The 15826-nt window shown below is 39.9% G+C and overlaps 1 protein-coding gene and 1 pseudogene across 4 annotated transcripts in view; one reads left to right on the forward strand and one right to left on the reverse strand.

Annotated features, from left to right (window-relative positions):
- Positions 1-15826, reverse strand: part of UGGT1 (UDP-glucose glycoprotein glucosyltransferase 1) — a 110938-nt gene that overhangs the window by 79686 nt on the left and 15426 nt on the right. For all 4 annotated transcript variants that reach the window (XM_076005425.1, XM_076005426.1, XM_076005424.1 and 1 more), the window contains exons 4-8: positions 14886-15016; positions 12868-12980; positions 9745-9919; positions 7331-7427; positions 5388-5466 (exon numbers count right to left, since the gene is read on the reverse strand). In XM_076005425.1, coding sequence (XP_075861540.1) covers positions 5388-5466; positions 7331-7427; positions 9745-9919; positions 12868-12980; positions 14886-15016 — 595 coding nt within the window. The remainder of the gene's footprint in view (positions 1-5387; positions 5467-7330; positions 7428-9744; positions 9920-12867; positions 12981-14885; positions 15017-15826) is intronic.
- LOC142872288 (protein S100-A14 pseudogene) lies at positions 2429-2830 on the forward strand (annotated as a pseudogene).

The raw sequence follows: 15826 nt of genomic DNA on the forward strand, positions 1-15826 counted from the left end.
TAATATAGATAATTGTAAGCTAGGAAAATCAACACGACAGTGAATTCCTATGGAGGAAGGCAATAAGACTAAGAATGGGTAACAAAAAGGACTTTAACTGACCTGGTGTTTTTATGTTTTCTTTTGTTTTTAAAGTAAAAGAAGACTTATGCTGGAAAAAGAGAACTTGATAAATAATTTCTTGCGATCGAAAAGTAAGTATGGCTGGGCGAGGTGGCTCATGCCTGTTACCCTAGGGAGAATCAATCTCTGGGAGGCTGAGGCGGGCGGAATGCTCGAGGTCAGGAGTTCAAAACCAGCCTGAGCAAGAGCAAGACCCCGTGTCTCTACAGTAAATAGAAAGAAATTAATTGCCCAACTAGTATATATAGAAAAAAATTAGCTAGGCATGGTGGCACATGCCTATAGTCCCAGCTACTCAGGAGGCTGAGGCAGGAGGATCGCTTGAGCCCAGGAGTTTGAGGTTGCTGTGAGCTAGGCTGATGCCACAGCACTCACTCTAGCCCAGGCAACAAAGTGAGACTCTGTCTCAAAAAAAAAAAAGAATAGTAATTATGACAGCAACAATCAATTCTGGGTAGTGAGTATGTTGACATATATTATTCTTCATAGTATTCTGAATCTATTTAATTTCACAAAATAAAATTGGGGGGAAAAATTGCTATCAGTCCCAAAATGAATTTTTTCAGCCTACAACATGCTGATAAATCCTTTAGTCATGTGAATACAATTCAGGCTAATCATGGCTATTGAGTTTTGTTTTATTTTAAAATATAGTACATTCCATATAAAGCTAGTAAAGTAGAGGTTATCAGAGGCAGAGATATAACATTTAGATCACACAGAAAGATTCAGTAGATTAATTCCGTTCTTTTTTTTTTTTTTTTTTTTGAGACAGAGTCTCACTTTGTTGCTCAGGCTAGAGTGAGTGCCGTGGCATCAGCCTAGCTCACAGCAACCTCAAACTCCTGGGCTCAGGCGATCCTTCTGTCTCAGCCTCCCAAGTAGCTGGGACTATAGGCATGCGCCACCATGCCCGGCTAATTTTTTGTATATATATTTTTAGTTGTCCAATTAATTTCTTTCTATTTTTAGTAGAGACAGGGTCTTGCTCAGGCGGGTTTTTGAACTCCTGACCTCGAGCAATCCGCCCGCCTCGGCCTCCCAGAGTGCTAGGATTACAGGCGTGAACCACCCCGCCTGGCCTAATTCCGTTCTTTTAAATGCTAAAACTCAAAGAAAAAAACATGTTTTTTAAGAGACAATGTCTTGCTCTGTCACTCAGACTGGAGTACAGTGGTATGATCATAGCTCACTGCAGCCTTGAAGTCCTAGGCTCCAGTGATCTTCTTGCCTCAGCTTCACATGTAGCTGTGACAACAGGCACGTGCCACCACACCAGGCTAATTTTTTTATTTTTTACAGAGACAAAGTCTCACTATGTTGCCCAGGCTGGTCTCAAACTCTTGGGCTCAAGGAAACTTCCTATTTCAGCCTCAAAAAGTGTTGGGATTACAGGCATGAGCCACCACTCCTGGCTCAAAATTTCTTAAATGTAACATGCAGAAATTAAAATATTCACTGAGACCCTTTACCTTCCAACCAATCCATTTCCAGTCAGTTACAAAATGTTGAGCATCTCAAATCTAAAACTCAAAATCCAAAATGCTCCAAAATCCAAAACTTTTTGAGTGTGCACATGACACTCAAAGGAAATGCTCACTGAAGCATTCTGGTGTTTAGACTTTCACATTTGGGATGCCCAACTAGTACATAAAATGCAAATATTCCAAAATCTGAAATCTAAAACTCTACTAGTTCCAAGTATTGCTGAAAAGGGACACTTACCCTGTACAAACACTTTTTCATGATAAAAATACCAGAACTGGTCCAATTACTTTGTATAGCTAAATAACTATTCTGAATGTCCAAAAGGTAAAATAGCTTCAATGCTCTACATAATACCTTTGTGCTATGAATGCATAAAATCATAATGCTATCCAAAAAACATTAAAAATATGAACATGAAAAAGGATTCCATAAGCCTTAATCAAATAAAATTAAAACCTGATTACTTATTAATGAGGCCAAAATTTGCTGGAAACTTAGACTTGTGGGGGGAGGGGAGAAAGGGCATTTATAGAAACCTTAAAATTGGTACCCCCATAATATGCCAAAATAAAAAAAAATTTTTTTAAATGAGGCCAAAATTGATATTAAACAAGAAGAACTGTACATATGCATACGATCAATTCAACATGTCAACAGTAAATCAACTTGAACTAAGATATCTCTGCTAAACCATTACTCTGGTTAAGTCATCTCATTTGGCCAAATGTCAGAGCTGAAGTATATGAAACTGAGCATAGCATATATTATTTCTGTATAATTGTTTTCTATCCAAAAAAAAGCGCATTGTAGCTCCTATCCCGTGTCAACGGCTGCCAGCAGATCATGAGCCATCAGCTCCTCTGGGGCAGGCTATAGGACAACAAAACTCACCAAAGGACCAAGCGCACCAGGCACCATGGGACAGTGTCGGCCAGCCAATGCTGAGGATGCCCAGGAATTCAGTGATGTGGAGAGGGCCATTGAGGCCCTCATCAAGAACTTCCACCAATACTCCATGGAGCGGGGGAAGGAGACGCTGACCCCCTCTGAGCTACAGGACCTGGTCACCCAGCAGCTGCCCCACCTCATGCCGAGGAACTGTGGGTGGGCTGGAAGAGAAAATCACCAACTTGGGCAGCTGGAGTTCAGGAGTTTCTGGGAGCTGATCGGAGAAACAGCCAAGAGTGTGAAGCTAGAGAGCCCTGTCCGAGGGAGTTGAGAGCTCCCCCTGGAATGCCTGGCAGGTTGGGGAGAGGGGACCTTAGAGACTGTGGTCTACAAATAAAAGCTCCTTCCTTCCACCACCGCCTATTCCCCAGCCTGCACCTCTCCTCACCTCTGAAAAGTCCAGGTCCCAACAGCCTTCCCCAGGGTTTCTCAGCACTTCCATCCTGGGTGCTCCATGGTGCTTATGGGTACAGGAGCACCCACCAGAGGAAGGCTTGGGGGTGGGTCAGGACAGGGATGGATATTGAGGGATGGCTGGAGGGATAAAGACAGTGCAAGGACCAAAGAATTTGGTAGTGAGGGAGGGCAGAGAGAAGCTGGGCTATGGGAAATGATTTGAAGAATAGGGCTGGGAATATGGCTGGATATTTGGAACTAAAATTGGTCTTTAAGAACCAAACCCCTCCTAATGTCCTCCCCAACGCAAACCGTGGCTGTCTGTTCAGTGCTGTCCCTTCCTGCCTTCAGCTCTGACCCAGCCTCCTCCCAGGACTTTCCCTAGGCTAGGACAGGGGAGGAGGGACAGCAGGGCTGGGGGAGAAGCAAAGGAGGGTGTGACATTGCAGTGACAGGACCGGCTGGGTGCTTGGACATTTACACAATGGTGGTTTGTTTTGTATCATTTGACTAATAAAAATATGAAAAAAGTGGGGGGAAAAAGCGCATTGTAGATGTCCTAATTATAAATTTCCAGATAAAGCAAAATTTAGGGTTCTGCACAATTAAGCCACAAGAGAAATAAATGCAAAACTAAAAATAACAGCTAAGAAGACTCTTCAACTATAAAATACTATGATCCTCTCATAAAATGGTGATGGTATTATGGAATTTTTTAAATTCTGTAATTAAAAACATTTTATATCCCCTTTCACAAAAAGCATATCTTACTAAAACATATTTCAATTGAGCACCTATAAAATCCACTGTATTTTGCATTTTCTTCCGAATGTGTTTACCATAAGCAAATAACTATGACTGCTCTAACTTTTTTTTTTAATTATTTATTTTTATGTTTTCCTCACTAAATTGTGAGCTTTTTTTTTTGTTTTCTTTGAGACAGAGTCTCACTTTGTTGCCCAGGCTAGAGTGAGTGCCGTGGCATCAGCCTAGCTCACAGCAATCTCAATCTCCTGGGCTCAAGGGATCCTACTGGCTCAGCCTCCTGCGTAGCTGGGACTATAGGCATGCACCACCATGCCCAGCTAATTTTTTCTATATATATTAGCTGGCCAATTAATTTATTTCTATTTATAGTAGAGATGGGGTCTCACTCTTGTTCAGGCTGGTTTCAAACTCGTGACCTCGAGCAATCTGCCCACCTAGGCCTCCCAGACTGCTAGGATTACAGGCGTGAGCCAGCATGCCCAGCCTGCTCTAACATAAAACACATTTTGGGGGGGGGAAATTAATTGAAACAATTTAATTTCTCATATTATATTAATCAAAAAATAGTATATAACTTAATACCATCAAGTGAGAGGCTCAGAAAAGGAAATCAATTTAAACCATAGGCAGGCAGCCAGAGTATCATTTAAGAATAATGCACTCCATGGCTGGGTGCGGTGGCTCACACCTGTAATCCTACCACTCTGAGAGGCTGAGGTGGGAGGATTCCTTGAGATCAGGAGTTCAAAACCAGCCTGAACAAGAACAAGACCCCGTCTCTACTAGAAATAGAAATTATCTGGATAGCTAAAAATATATATATATAAAATTAGCCAGGCATGGTCGCACATGCCTGTAGTCCCAGCTACTCGGGAGGCTGAGGTAGAAGGATTGCTTGAGCCCAGGAGTTTGAGGTTGCTGTGAGCTAGGCTGACAACACGGCACTCTAGGCCAGGTAACAGAGAGAGATTCTATCTCAAAAAATAAAATAAATGTAAAATAATAAAAAAATAAAATAAAATAAATAAAATAAAATATAAAATAATAAAATAAAATAAATAAAATAAAATGAATGACGCACTCCAGAATAACTGGAAATCGCAAACTATACTCTAAGTGGTTGTTTCTCCATTTTAGTGCTTCTCCATAAAGCGCTTTCTTTAGTGCTTTTTCCATAAAGCACTGTTAGAAAATCTGTAAAGCTCAGATAGTAATGAGTAAGATGATGCTTAGAATCTGAGAAAGAGGCCGGGCGCGGTGGCTCACGCCTGTAATCCTAGCTCTCTGGGAGGCCGAGGCGGGCGGATTGCTCGAGGTCAGGAGTTCAAAACCAGCCTGAGCAAGAGCGAGACCCCGTCTCTACTATAAATAGAAAGAAATTAATTGGCCAACTAATATATATAGAAAAAATTAGCCGGGCATGGTGGCGCATGCCTGTAGTCCCAGCTACTTGGGAGGCTGAGGCAGAAGGATTGCTTGAGCCAGGAGTTTGAGGTTGCTGTGAGCTAGGCTGACGCCATGGCACTCACTCTAGCCTGGGCAACAAACTGAGACTCTGTCTCAAAAAAAAAAAAAAAAAAGAAAAAGAAAAGAAAAGAATCTGAGAAAGCCTAGAGGTTTAAAGAAAATAAGGGCATTTCCCAAAATACATAACATATATATACCTTAATTTTCCAAAGAGGAATCCTTGAATTTCATCAATAGGATCATTTTCACCAATCACTGTGGTGTTTACCTCCGTTCCTATAAAGCATAGAAAACGCATGTATAATACTCAGATTAGAAACAAAAATGCTATTAAATTTATAACCTTCATAAAATCTGAATAATGTAATATAAAAATCAGAAACACCTTAAATTATACCATTTAAAATGTTAAATACCCCAATTAACCTTTTGCAACAGTTCTTTAAACGAACAAATGTAATAAATGTGTTTTACTATTTCCTGTGTTCCTGGATAAAAAACATATTTTTCCCCTAAAATCTGTGAAATTTTATGCTAAAGTTTCAAGACTAATAGCTTTATATATTATGAACAAAGAATTTTTTAATGTTAAATTTCTGAAGAATTTGCAATTAGGCAACTTAATCCTAAATATAATAATTACTGAGGAAATCAAAATGATGACTAGGTTATTTTTCATTTGCTTTACTACCTAAACTGATCATTTTTTATCTTTAAAATGGGCTAAAAGGACAACATATAAAACTTGTAGATGAAATAATAAATTCATAACCCTCACAGGTCTCCCTGCATAATCTCAGAAGCAAACAAACAAACAAAACAAAAAAAAACCCTCACAGGGGTGGGGCACCTGCACCCTCAAGGCCACATGTGGCCCTTGGGATCCCCAAGTGCAGGTCCTGAACTAAAGCCAAACTTCACAGAACAAATTCCTTTATTAAAGGGATTTCTTCTATAAAATTTGGATTCAAGCCGGGCGAGGTGGCTCACGCCTGTAATCCTAGCTCTCTGGGAGGCTGAGGCGGGTGGATTGCTCGAGGTCGGGAGTTCGAAACCAGCCTGAGCAAGAGCGAGACCCCGTCTCTACTATAAATAGAAAGAAACTAATTGGCCAACTAATATATATAAAAAAATTAGCCGGGCATGGTGGCGAATGCCTGTACTCCCAGCTACTTGGGAGGCTGAGACAGAAGGATCGCTTGAGCCCAGGAGTTTGAGGTTGCTGTGAGCTAGGCTGACGCCATGGCACTCACTCTAGCCTAGGCAACAAAGCGAGACTCTGTCTCAAAAAAAAAAAAAAAAAAAAAAAAAAGGCCGGGCGCGGTGGCTCACGCCTGTAATCCTAGCTCTCTGGGAGGCCGAGGCGGGTGGATTGCTCAAGGTCAGGAGTTCGAAACCAGCCTGAGCAAGAGCGAGACCCCGTCTCTACTATAAATAGAAAGAAATTAATTGGCCAGCTAATATATAGAGAAAAAATTAGCCGGGCATGATGGCGCATGCCTGTAGTCCCAGCTACTTGGGAGGCTGAGGCAGGAGGATTGCTAGAGCCAGGAGTTTGAGGTTGCTGTGAGCTAGGCTGACGCCATGACACTCACTCTAGCCTGGGCAACAAAGTGAGACTCTGTCTCAAAAAAAAAAAAAAAAAAAAAAAAAATTTGGATTCAGTCAAATGGCCACAATCAAGGATCTAGGCGGCCACAAGTTCCCCATCCCTGCTTGAACAGGAAGTATCCATAGTAAACTGATACAAGTGCAGAAAATAATAAAGAACATAAAATTGTTCATTAAACAGGATAGTTTAATGAACAGATTTCACACTAGAGAGACAAATTAATGGTTATTTATAAACCACATAACATTTTTGTGCAAAAAAACTATGCCAAATTCTTTACTTATACATCTTATTTACTCCTCTGAAATACTTGAAGAGACATTATTACCACCTGTATTTTATACAGGAAATAACTGGGACCTAGAGAATCTGCTAAAGGTAACTCACTCAGATGTAGCAAAAACCAGGATTCAAACACAGGTTCAGCATACTCCTATATCTATTCTTTTTCATTATGGAAATAAATTCCCCTTTAACTTATATTTAAAGAAAAAAGAAAACCCACTGGTCTTATTTTTACAAATTCACCTTTCACCTGAGTATCATCCTTGGCCTTGTATTCAGTGCTCTTAATGGCCAATTCCACTCCATAGCCAGAGAGGTAAACGGGCTCCTTCCTGGGGTTCTGCAAGCAGACAAAGATTCCACCATTACCACCTAGCTCTTCACATGTCACAGGACACATGACACAACCATGTAATGTTGCATCTACTAGCCATTATGTACTCAAAGTATCTTTAAATTTGTTTGCTAAAGAAATTCACTATGTGGCCAAGAAAGCTCACTGCAGGAATTTTTTTAGTCCAAAACCTACCAAAATACCAACAGTAATAAAATCATTTACCTATCATTAAAATATTTATTCTATTTTTAAAAAATCAATTTAGAGGCCAGGCGCTGTGGCTCATGCCTGTAATCCTAGCTCTTGGGAGGCCGAGGCGGGCGGATTGCTCAAGGTCAGGAGTTCAAAACCAGCCTGAGCAAGAGCGAGACCCCGTCTCTACTATAAATAGAAAGAAATTAATTGGCCAACTGATATATATATAAAAAATTAGCCGGGCATGGTGGCGCATGCCTGTAGTCCCAGCTACTCGGGAGGCTGAGGCAGAAGGATCACTCAAGCCCAGGAGTTTGAGGTTGCTGTGAGCTAGGCTGACGCCACGGCACTCTAGCCTGGACAACAAAGTGAGACTCTGTCTCAAAAAAAAAAAAAAAAAAAATCAATTTAGAGTATATGTTTCTCTCCCTATAAAATCCTAGCCTCTTTTACATTTTGTATCATGCCACAACTATAGGAATGAGAATTCCAAGGCAGAAGCAAAACCAGATGAATGGACAGCTGAAATAGCAAAGGTTCCAAACCATGTGAAAAATGGAGAAAGAGAAAAAGAAATTCCAGAACCTATTGAACAGGATTAACAACTGGTGAGGTCTCAATCCCAGAAACGCTTTGTTGGGACCAAGGGTATATGTGTATGTTTTTTATTGAATTTAAATGGCTTCAGGCAGGGCTAGGGCTAACCAAATGTCACAGGCTCACCACCATCCTGAGTGATGATGGCTCTTTAGACATTTTAATCTTAAATACCAGCAATAAGGGTGAGGAGATGGGGAGAGGGCAGGAGACAAATTATCAAAAACTGGACTTTGATCAACCTGTTTCTGCTTGTACAAATTTTCTTTTTAAAATTTTTATTTTATTTGCATGGGTTTAGCATCCAATTTCTACTGACATTATGACATAAAAACTTTAAATGCCAACAATATTTACATAATAATATTTTTTTTTTCTTTTTTTTTGAGACAAAGTCTCACTTCTATTGACTGGGCTAGAGTGCCATGGCGTCAGCCTAGCTCACAGCAACCTCAAACTCCTGGGCTCAAGCAATCGTCCTGCCTCAGCCTCCCCAGTAGCTCGGACTACAGGCATATGCCACCATGCCCAGCTAATTTTTTCTATATATTTTTAATTGGCCAATTCATTTCTATTTATAGTAGAGACAGGGTCTCCCTGTTGCTCAGGCTGGTCTCAAACTCCTTCCTGACCTTGAGCGATCCTCCCGCCTTGGCCTGCCAGAGTGCTAGGATTATAGACGTGAGCCACCACGCCCGCCCTACATAATAATATTTTAAATGCTAAGTGTTACATAAAGTGTTAAAATTTTAAATTTAAATAAATTCTGCCTGATTCACCTCTTAAGAAATCCTCTCCCTTCTACCAAATAAAAAGGTGCCAAAAATCAACCTCAACACTACTGATACTTGGGGTTAAAAAAAAAAAAAGGTGCCAAAAAGGAAAAAAAGGTTACAGTTCCATAGTAGGATGACATTCATTCATTCACTCATTCATTCATTCATTCACAGATGGGGTCTCGCTATGTTGCCAGGCTGCAGTGCAGTGGCTATTCACAGGCCCCATCATGTTACCCATCCGCAAGGAGTTTTGACTGGCCCTGGTTCCAGCCTGAGCTGGTTCACTCCTCCTCAGGAAACCCCATTAGGTCCCCCACTGCCAGGAGGTCATCACATTGATGACAAACTTAGGCTGGACACGTGACTGGCATAGTGCGCTCCAGCTCAGAACTCCTAGGCTTAAGCGATCCTCCAGCCTCAGCCTCCTGGAGTAGCTGCGACTTCATGTGTGTACCACCATGCCAGGAAACCATATTAAATTTAGAAAATATTATTCACATCAATTATTTTGAAATATAATGTCTAGTTTATTAAGCCATTTCTTAGCATAAATGTTTTACATTTCTTCAGAAAGGCAAGGAAAACACTTCCTATGTACAAATAATAGATTTGATAAAAGTATTGGATTTCTCAAAAAAGTAGCTAAAATAACTAAATTATTTTACAAATAGAGAAATTGCTAGCTTATGCTCTAAGGTCATCATATTAAATTAATATTCAAAACAATTGTAAAATAAGTCAATACTTACAGATATATAATGTCTGAACACATAATTGATTTTCCCTTCATTACTTTGTGATACAAGTTGGCGGTGGAACTTATAAAATCCCTCATATCCAATCTCAGAGTAGAAAATCACCACTGGGCTTTCAGGATTAGATGAGGGGTATCTGTGATCTCCTTTAAACAATAAAGGTTTGGGTCTGAAAATAAATATTAAAAGCTTAAAACTTTAAACTTAAAAAATGTTTAAATACTAAAAACAGTAAGAAATGTAAAGTATGGCTATGATAATTTAAATAAAGATTATAAGCATCCTAATATAAAGAGTAGGACAATCTTAAATAGTTTTCACTTAGTAAGAATATCATGACCTATAAGTCTTATTTGTTCACGATTAAAAATAACAAAGGTGCATTATAAAACATACTAACTATAATACACAGATTTTGATTAATAATTCCTACTAAATCCTAAAAAGGGAATAACAAAGTAAGAAAAAGAACACATATTCAAATCTCAGAGTACTCAGTGTCTGTGCATGTGAATGTGTGTGTGTGTGTGGTGTGTGTGTGTGTGTGTGTGTGTGTGAGAGAGAGAGAGAGAGAAAGAGAGAGAGAAGGGGCCTCACCATGTTGCCCAGGTTAGATTCAAACTCCCAGGTTCAACTGACTCTCTTGCCTCAGCCTCCTAAGTAACTAGAACTACAGGCTCGTGGTACCACACCCAGCTTAAAACTTCTTGGGTATTTTTTCTACCATATAAATAGAACATGATTATCCTTTTATCTGAAAACATACCTACAAATAATGCAAGAAGCAAAGGATTATGTTATGCATGTTACTTGCCAATTACAGTAAATCTCTTTCCTCCACTCTTTTTACTATCATGATCTTTCTACTAATGGACTTACTTCAGTTTTCCTTACAAATTTTAAAACTTCTCAAAAAAAGTAAAAACGGCCGGGCGCGGTGGCTCACGCCTGTAATCCTAGCTCTTGGGAGGCCGAGGCGGGCGGATTGCTCAAGGTCAGGAGTTCAAAACCAGCCTGAGCAAGAGCGAGACCCCGTCTCTACTATAAATAGAAAGAAATTAATTGGCCAACTGATATATATATATAAAAAAAAAAAAAATTAGCCGGGCATGGTGGCTCATGCCTGTAGTCCCAGCTACTCGGGAGGCTGAGGCAGAAGGATCACTTGAGCCTAGGAGTTTGAGGTTGCTGTGAGCTAGGCTGACACCACGGCACTCACTCTAGCCTGGACAAAAAAGTGAGACTCTGTCTCAAAAAAAAAAAAAAAAAAAGTAAAAACTACTCTAAGGATGGCATCAAGATATTAATAGATCTTAATACATATACTCTATAGCCTGCCAATCCCTTTTTATAATAAACTATATTATCCAACAGCAGATAAATGCATATGAATAAGGATGTTCACTACAGCCTTACTGTAATAGCAAAAACATAGAAACAACTTAAAAACAATCAGTAAAAGTACAAGACAATCTTACATAGTTATTATGCATGTGTTAAAAACAATGAGGTACACTTACACATACAAAATGAAAAGATGCCTTATAAAAATAAACCTACCCAAGTATAAACTTAAAACCACAGAAAAAAGTCTAAAAGTATATATGCCAAACCATTAAAAGTAGTTACTGCCTCTCAGAAGAGAAGACAGTCATTCTTTTCCTTATAAAAGTATGCATTATTGTTGTCAACAAATTAAACATTTTTTTAAAGAATTACTAAGTTACAACCTATTGCAAATCTCTAAAAAAAAAAAAAAAAATAAAGAATTACTAAGCTGTCAATTTTGTTTCCCCTAAGAGAGCACGACTTCATTACCATTTTCAAATGTCTATACCTTGATCCTGAGATAACTGCAATACACAATGCCTTTTTTGTTGTTTTTTATCTTTTGTTTTGGTTTGAGGATTTTTTTTTTCGGTGAGGAGGTCTCCCTATGTCACCCAGGCTGGTATCAAACTCCTGGGCTCAAGCAATCCTCTTGCCTCAACCTCCTGAATCGCTGAGACTAACTAAAGGCACATGTCACCACATCCAGCCAACACACTGCGTTTTCTGGTTGTCGCCCTGAGTAAGAAGCACTAACGCAATTTGGTGAGCTGGGGACAGATGCTGGGCAGAAAATCTCACCAAAGACCTACACTGCCGCCTAAACTGCCATTAGCATTCTTGACAGAGCAGATTAAGACCAGGTAGAGATCACTGTTATGGTATTTACTACAGCATTAGAGAACTACAGTGGGCTTGCTGCCTAGCCAAACAACAACACAGGTCCTTAGTACAGTTGTCCAACACAGGAAACCTACTGTTAGGCAAAAATCTAGCACATGAATTACCAATTTAATATACAAGTCAAGTTTGCAATTATTATTTAAATATTCTCTTTCTTAAACTACAATTTTTTTTTTTTTTTGAGATAGAGTATCACTTTATTCCCTGGGCTAGAGTGCCATGGCATCAGCCTAGCTCACAGCAACCTCAAACTCCTGGCTCAAGCAATCCTTCTGCCTCAGCCTCCCGAGTAGCTGGTACTACAGGCATGCACCACCATGCCTGGCTAATTTTTTCTATATATGTTAAGTTGGCCAATTAATTTCTTTCTATTTATAGTAGAGACGGGGTCTTGCTCTTGCTCAGGCTGGTTTTGAACTCCTGACCTTGAGCAATCCTCCCGTCTCGGGCTCCCAGAATGCTAGGATTACAGGTGTGACCCCCATGCCGGGCCTGAAACTACTATTAATAATATACTGAGAGATCATTAACATTAATATCACTACTGCAGTCACACTGGCTTTAATATACACAGTATTCCTTACTAAGCTAATGACAAAGCCTATGTAATCTCTCAGATACAGTTATTATTAAGTAATAACAATAATGTTAAATACTCTTATAATCTCCATTTTGAAATGAGATGAGCAAAGAAAGTAATTTGCCCCATTTCACAAAACTATTTTATGTGATGGAGCTCAAATTCAAATCTGGTCAGTCTGTTCCAGAATCCATACTCCAAACCATTATACCTATAGACTATAAAACAGATAAAAATCAGTAGGTAGACTTAATATAGAAGAAACACAAGGAAATGTATGACATTTAAACAAATACACAATCTACCTTTCAGACGCTGTTAGTAGAAGAGTCTCAAGAGTAACAAAATCACAAGTCTTCTTTCCATGCACTGAAAAAAATGATGTACATCCTTCTGGTGGAGGTTCATCAGCCGCTATCTGTCATGTAAGACACAATCCATAATTTCTTAAAATTCTAAGTGAAGACAAGATGGAGGGCTGGGCACGGTGGCTCACGCCTATAATCCTAGCACTCTGGGAGGCCGAGGCAGGCGGATTGCTTGAGGTCAGGAGTTCAAAACCAGCCTGAGCAAGAGCGAGACCCCGTCTCTAATATAAATAGAAAGAAATTAATTGGCCAACTAATATATATAGAAAAAATTAGCCAGGCATGGTGGCACACGCCTGTAGTCCCAGCTACTCGGGAGGCTGAGGCAGGAGGATTGCTTGAGAGCCCAGGAGTTTGAGGTTGCTGTGAGCTAGGCTGACGCCACGGCACTCACTCTAGCCTAGGCAGCAGAGTGAGACTCAGTCTCAAAAAAAAAAAAAAAAAAAAACGACAAGATGGAGACATGTATATTCTAAATAAGTGATTAAAATATAATAAAATGATATTAATAAAAGAAAAAACTAACATCTACCGAATACCCACTCTGCAACAGGCGACTAAGAGCTTCAAGTAAGAGCTTCCATAAGCTGAAGGTACCGTGAGGTGGGGAAGGATTAAGTTGGACTTTTCCTGATCCAACTGAATTCTGAATTCCCTGAAATTTGCAAGGTGTCTTGCACCTTTTTCTCTTGTGTGTACTTTTTTTTCGAGACAGAGTCTCACTTTGTTGCCCAGGCTAGAGTGAGTGCCGTGGTGTCAGCCCAGCTCACAGCAACCTCAATCTCCTGGGCTCAAGCAATCCTCCTGCCTCAGCCTCTCAAGTAGCTTGGACTACAGACATTCGCCACCATGCCTGGCTAATTTTTTTTTTGTATATATATTTTTAGTTGGTCAATTAATTTCTTTCTATTTATAGTAGAGATCGGGTCTCGCTCTTGCTCAGGCTGGTTTCAAACTCCTGACCTTGAGCAATCTGGAGCAATCCAGCCACCTCGGCCTCCCAGAGTGCTAGGATTATAGGCGTGGCCACCACACCAGGCCTCCTACGTGTTCTTGTAAGCACTTCCACTTGTTTCCCTGCTTTTGTGCCTCCCTCCCTCACAATGCCTTCCCTAATTTCCTATCTCTCTTCACAGTTTACCACTATCTTTCTCTGTTATATCTGCTCCATCTTCATTGTTGTGTCACATGTACTCTTCCCCACAGGGTTCTGTAAGTGCTTTCTACCCATTTTCCTCCTTTCTTCTCCGAGCTGCATTACATCAGTGGTCCCTCCTCTTTGACCCATGCCAGACCAGGCCTCCTCTTCCTCCCTGCATTGATGCTTTCCTATCTGTTGTCCAAAGCTCACATTTCCCTGTTAGCAGATGATGGCACTTTTGTGTATTTCAAAATGAAAAGGTCTCAAAGACAATCCAGAAAACGCTTTCACCCCCTTTTTCTAGGTGGCATTACACATTGAGGCCAAATTTTTTTTTCTTTTTCTTTTTTTTTTTGAGACAGAATCTCGCTTTGTTGCCCAGGCTAGAGTGAGTGCCATGGCGTCAGCCTAGCTCACAGCAACCTCAAACTCCTGGGCTCAAGCAACCCTGCTGCCTCAGCCTCCTGAGTAGCTGGGACTACAGGCATGCGCCACCATGCCTGGCTAATTTTTTCTATATATATTAGCTATCCAATTAATTTCTTTCTATTTATAGTAGAAACAGGGGGTCTCGCTCTTGCTCAGGCTGGTTTCAAACTCCTGACCTTGAGCAATCCACCCACCTCCACCTCCCAGAGTGCTAGGATTACAGGTGTGAGCCACCTCGCCCAGCCTGCTTAATATTTTAAAACAAATAATAAATCCTAGAAAATTTCAGGAAAAAAGCGATAGCTCTGCAATTCATTCCCTGGAAACTGCAATCGTCATGCCATGCACCCTACTAAATGCTGTTCTCTAGCCTCACTGAACTCACCTGCTGGAAGGCTTGAATCGTTGCCGAGTAGGAATGAAGAGATAGACAAAATTTCAGCAAATTCTGCTGTAGAGGTGACAGAAACTGAAATGCAGCTTCCAATATTGCATGATAATAGGAATAATCAGTACCTGTCAAGAAAGAACATTAACCAAAATAATTGTATATGACTCAAGATATCCAAATAAGATACTTCCCAAAGCATAAAGCTGTATGTTGCAAAGGTATGTGATGGCAATATTTTACCAGTATACTGTCTTGAACTGTTCTCAAATCCTTAAAATTCCCTGGAATACACAATGCAGCCGACTCTTCCTTTCTTCTTCCCTTCATTCAAACTACTCCCTCTCCTGGACTGCTATTTTCCTTCTTACCTGGATGACCTACTTCCTCAGAAAAAATTCAGCTATGAAAAAACCTACTCCAGGAAGTTGCCCCATACCTATCCCAAGCTTCAGTGGACTATTTATATCTATTCTTTGATCCCAAAATATTTACTTCCTTACTTCTTCACTTATCACATCATTTACTAAATTATTTACTTATTGTCTTATCTACTACCCTAACCAGGCTCTGGGCCCCCAAAGGCAGAAGCTGTCACTAATTTACCTTTGTATCCACATTGAATAGCACATGTTATCCACTCAAATAACTAAACCAAACTGAGCAATGCAATGTGGAAGGACATGGTATTAAAGGATATTAAAGAAATTATAAAGTTTGGGAAGAAATATTTAAACAAAAAGTTAGACAAAATTATTTGAAGGGGGAAAAAAATCTGTGTACCAGTATGACAAAAGTCCCTCAGGATAAATGAAAAGCAAAGGTACAAAGCAATGTACATAGGAAGCTTTTTTTTTTTTTTTCAGAAAGAATGAAAAATAAAAATATACACATATGTACTTATAAAAAACACTGAAGGCTAAACAAATTAATTTAAA

Source organism: Microcebus murinus, chromosome 8, assembly GCF_040939455.1.
Source record: "Microcebus murinus isolate Inina chromosome 8, M.murinus_Inina_mat1.0, whole genome shotgun sequence".
Taxonomy (NCBI): Eukaryota; Metazoa; Chordata; class Mammalia; order Primates; family Cheirogaleidae; genus Microcebus; species Microcebus murinus.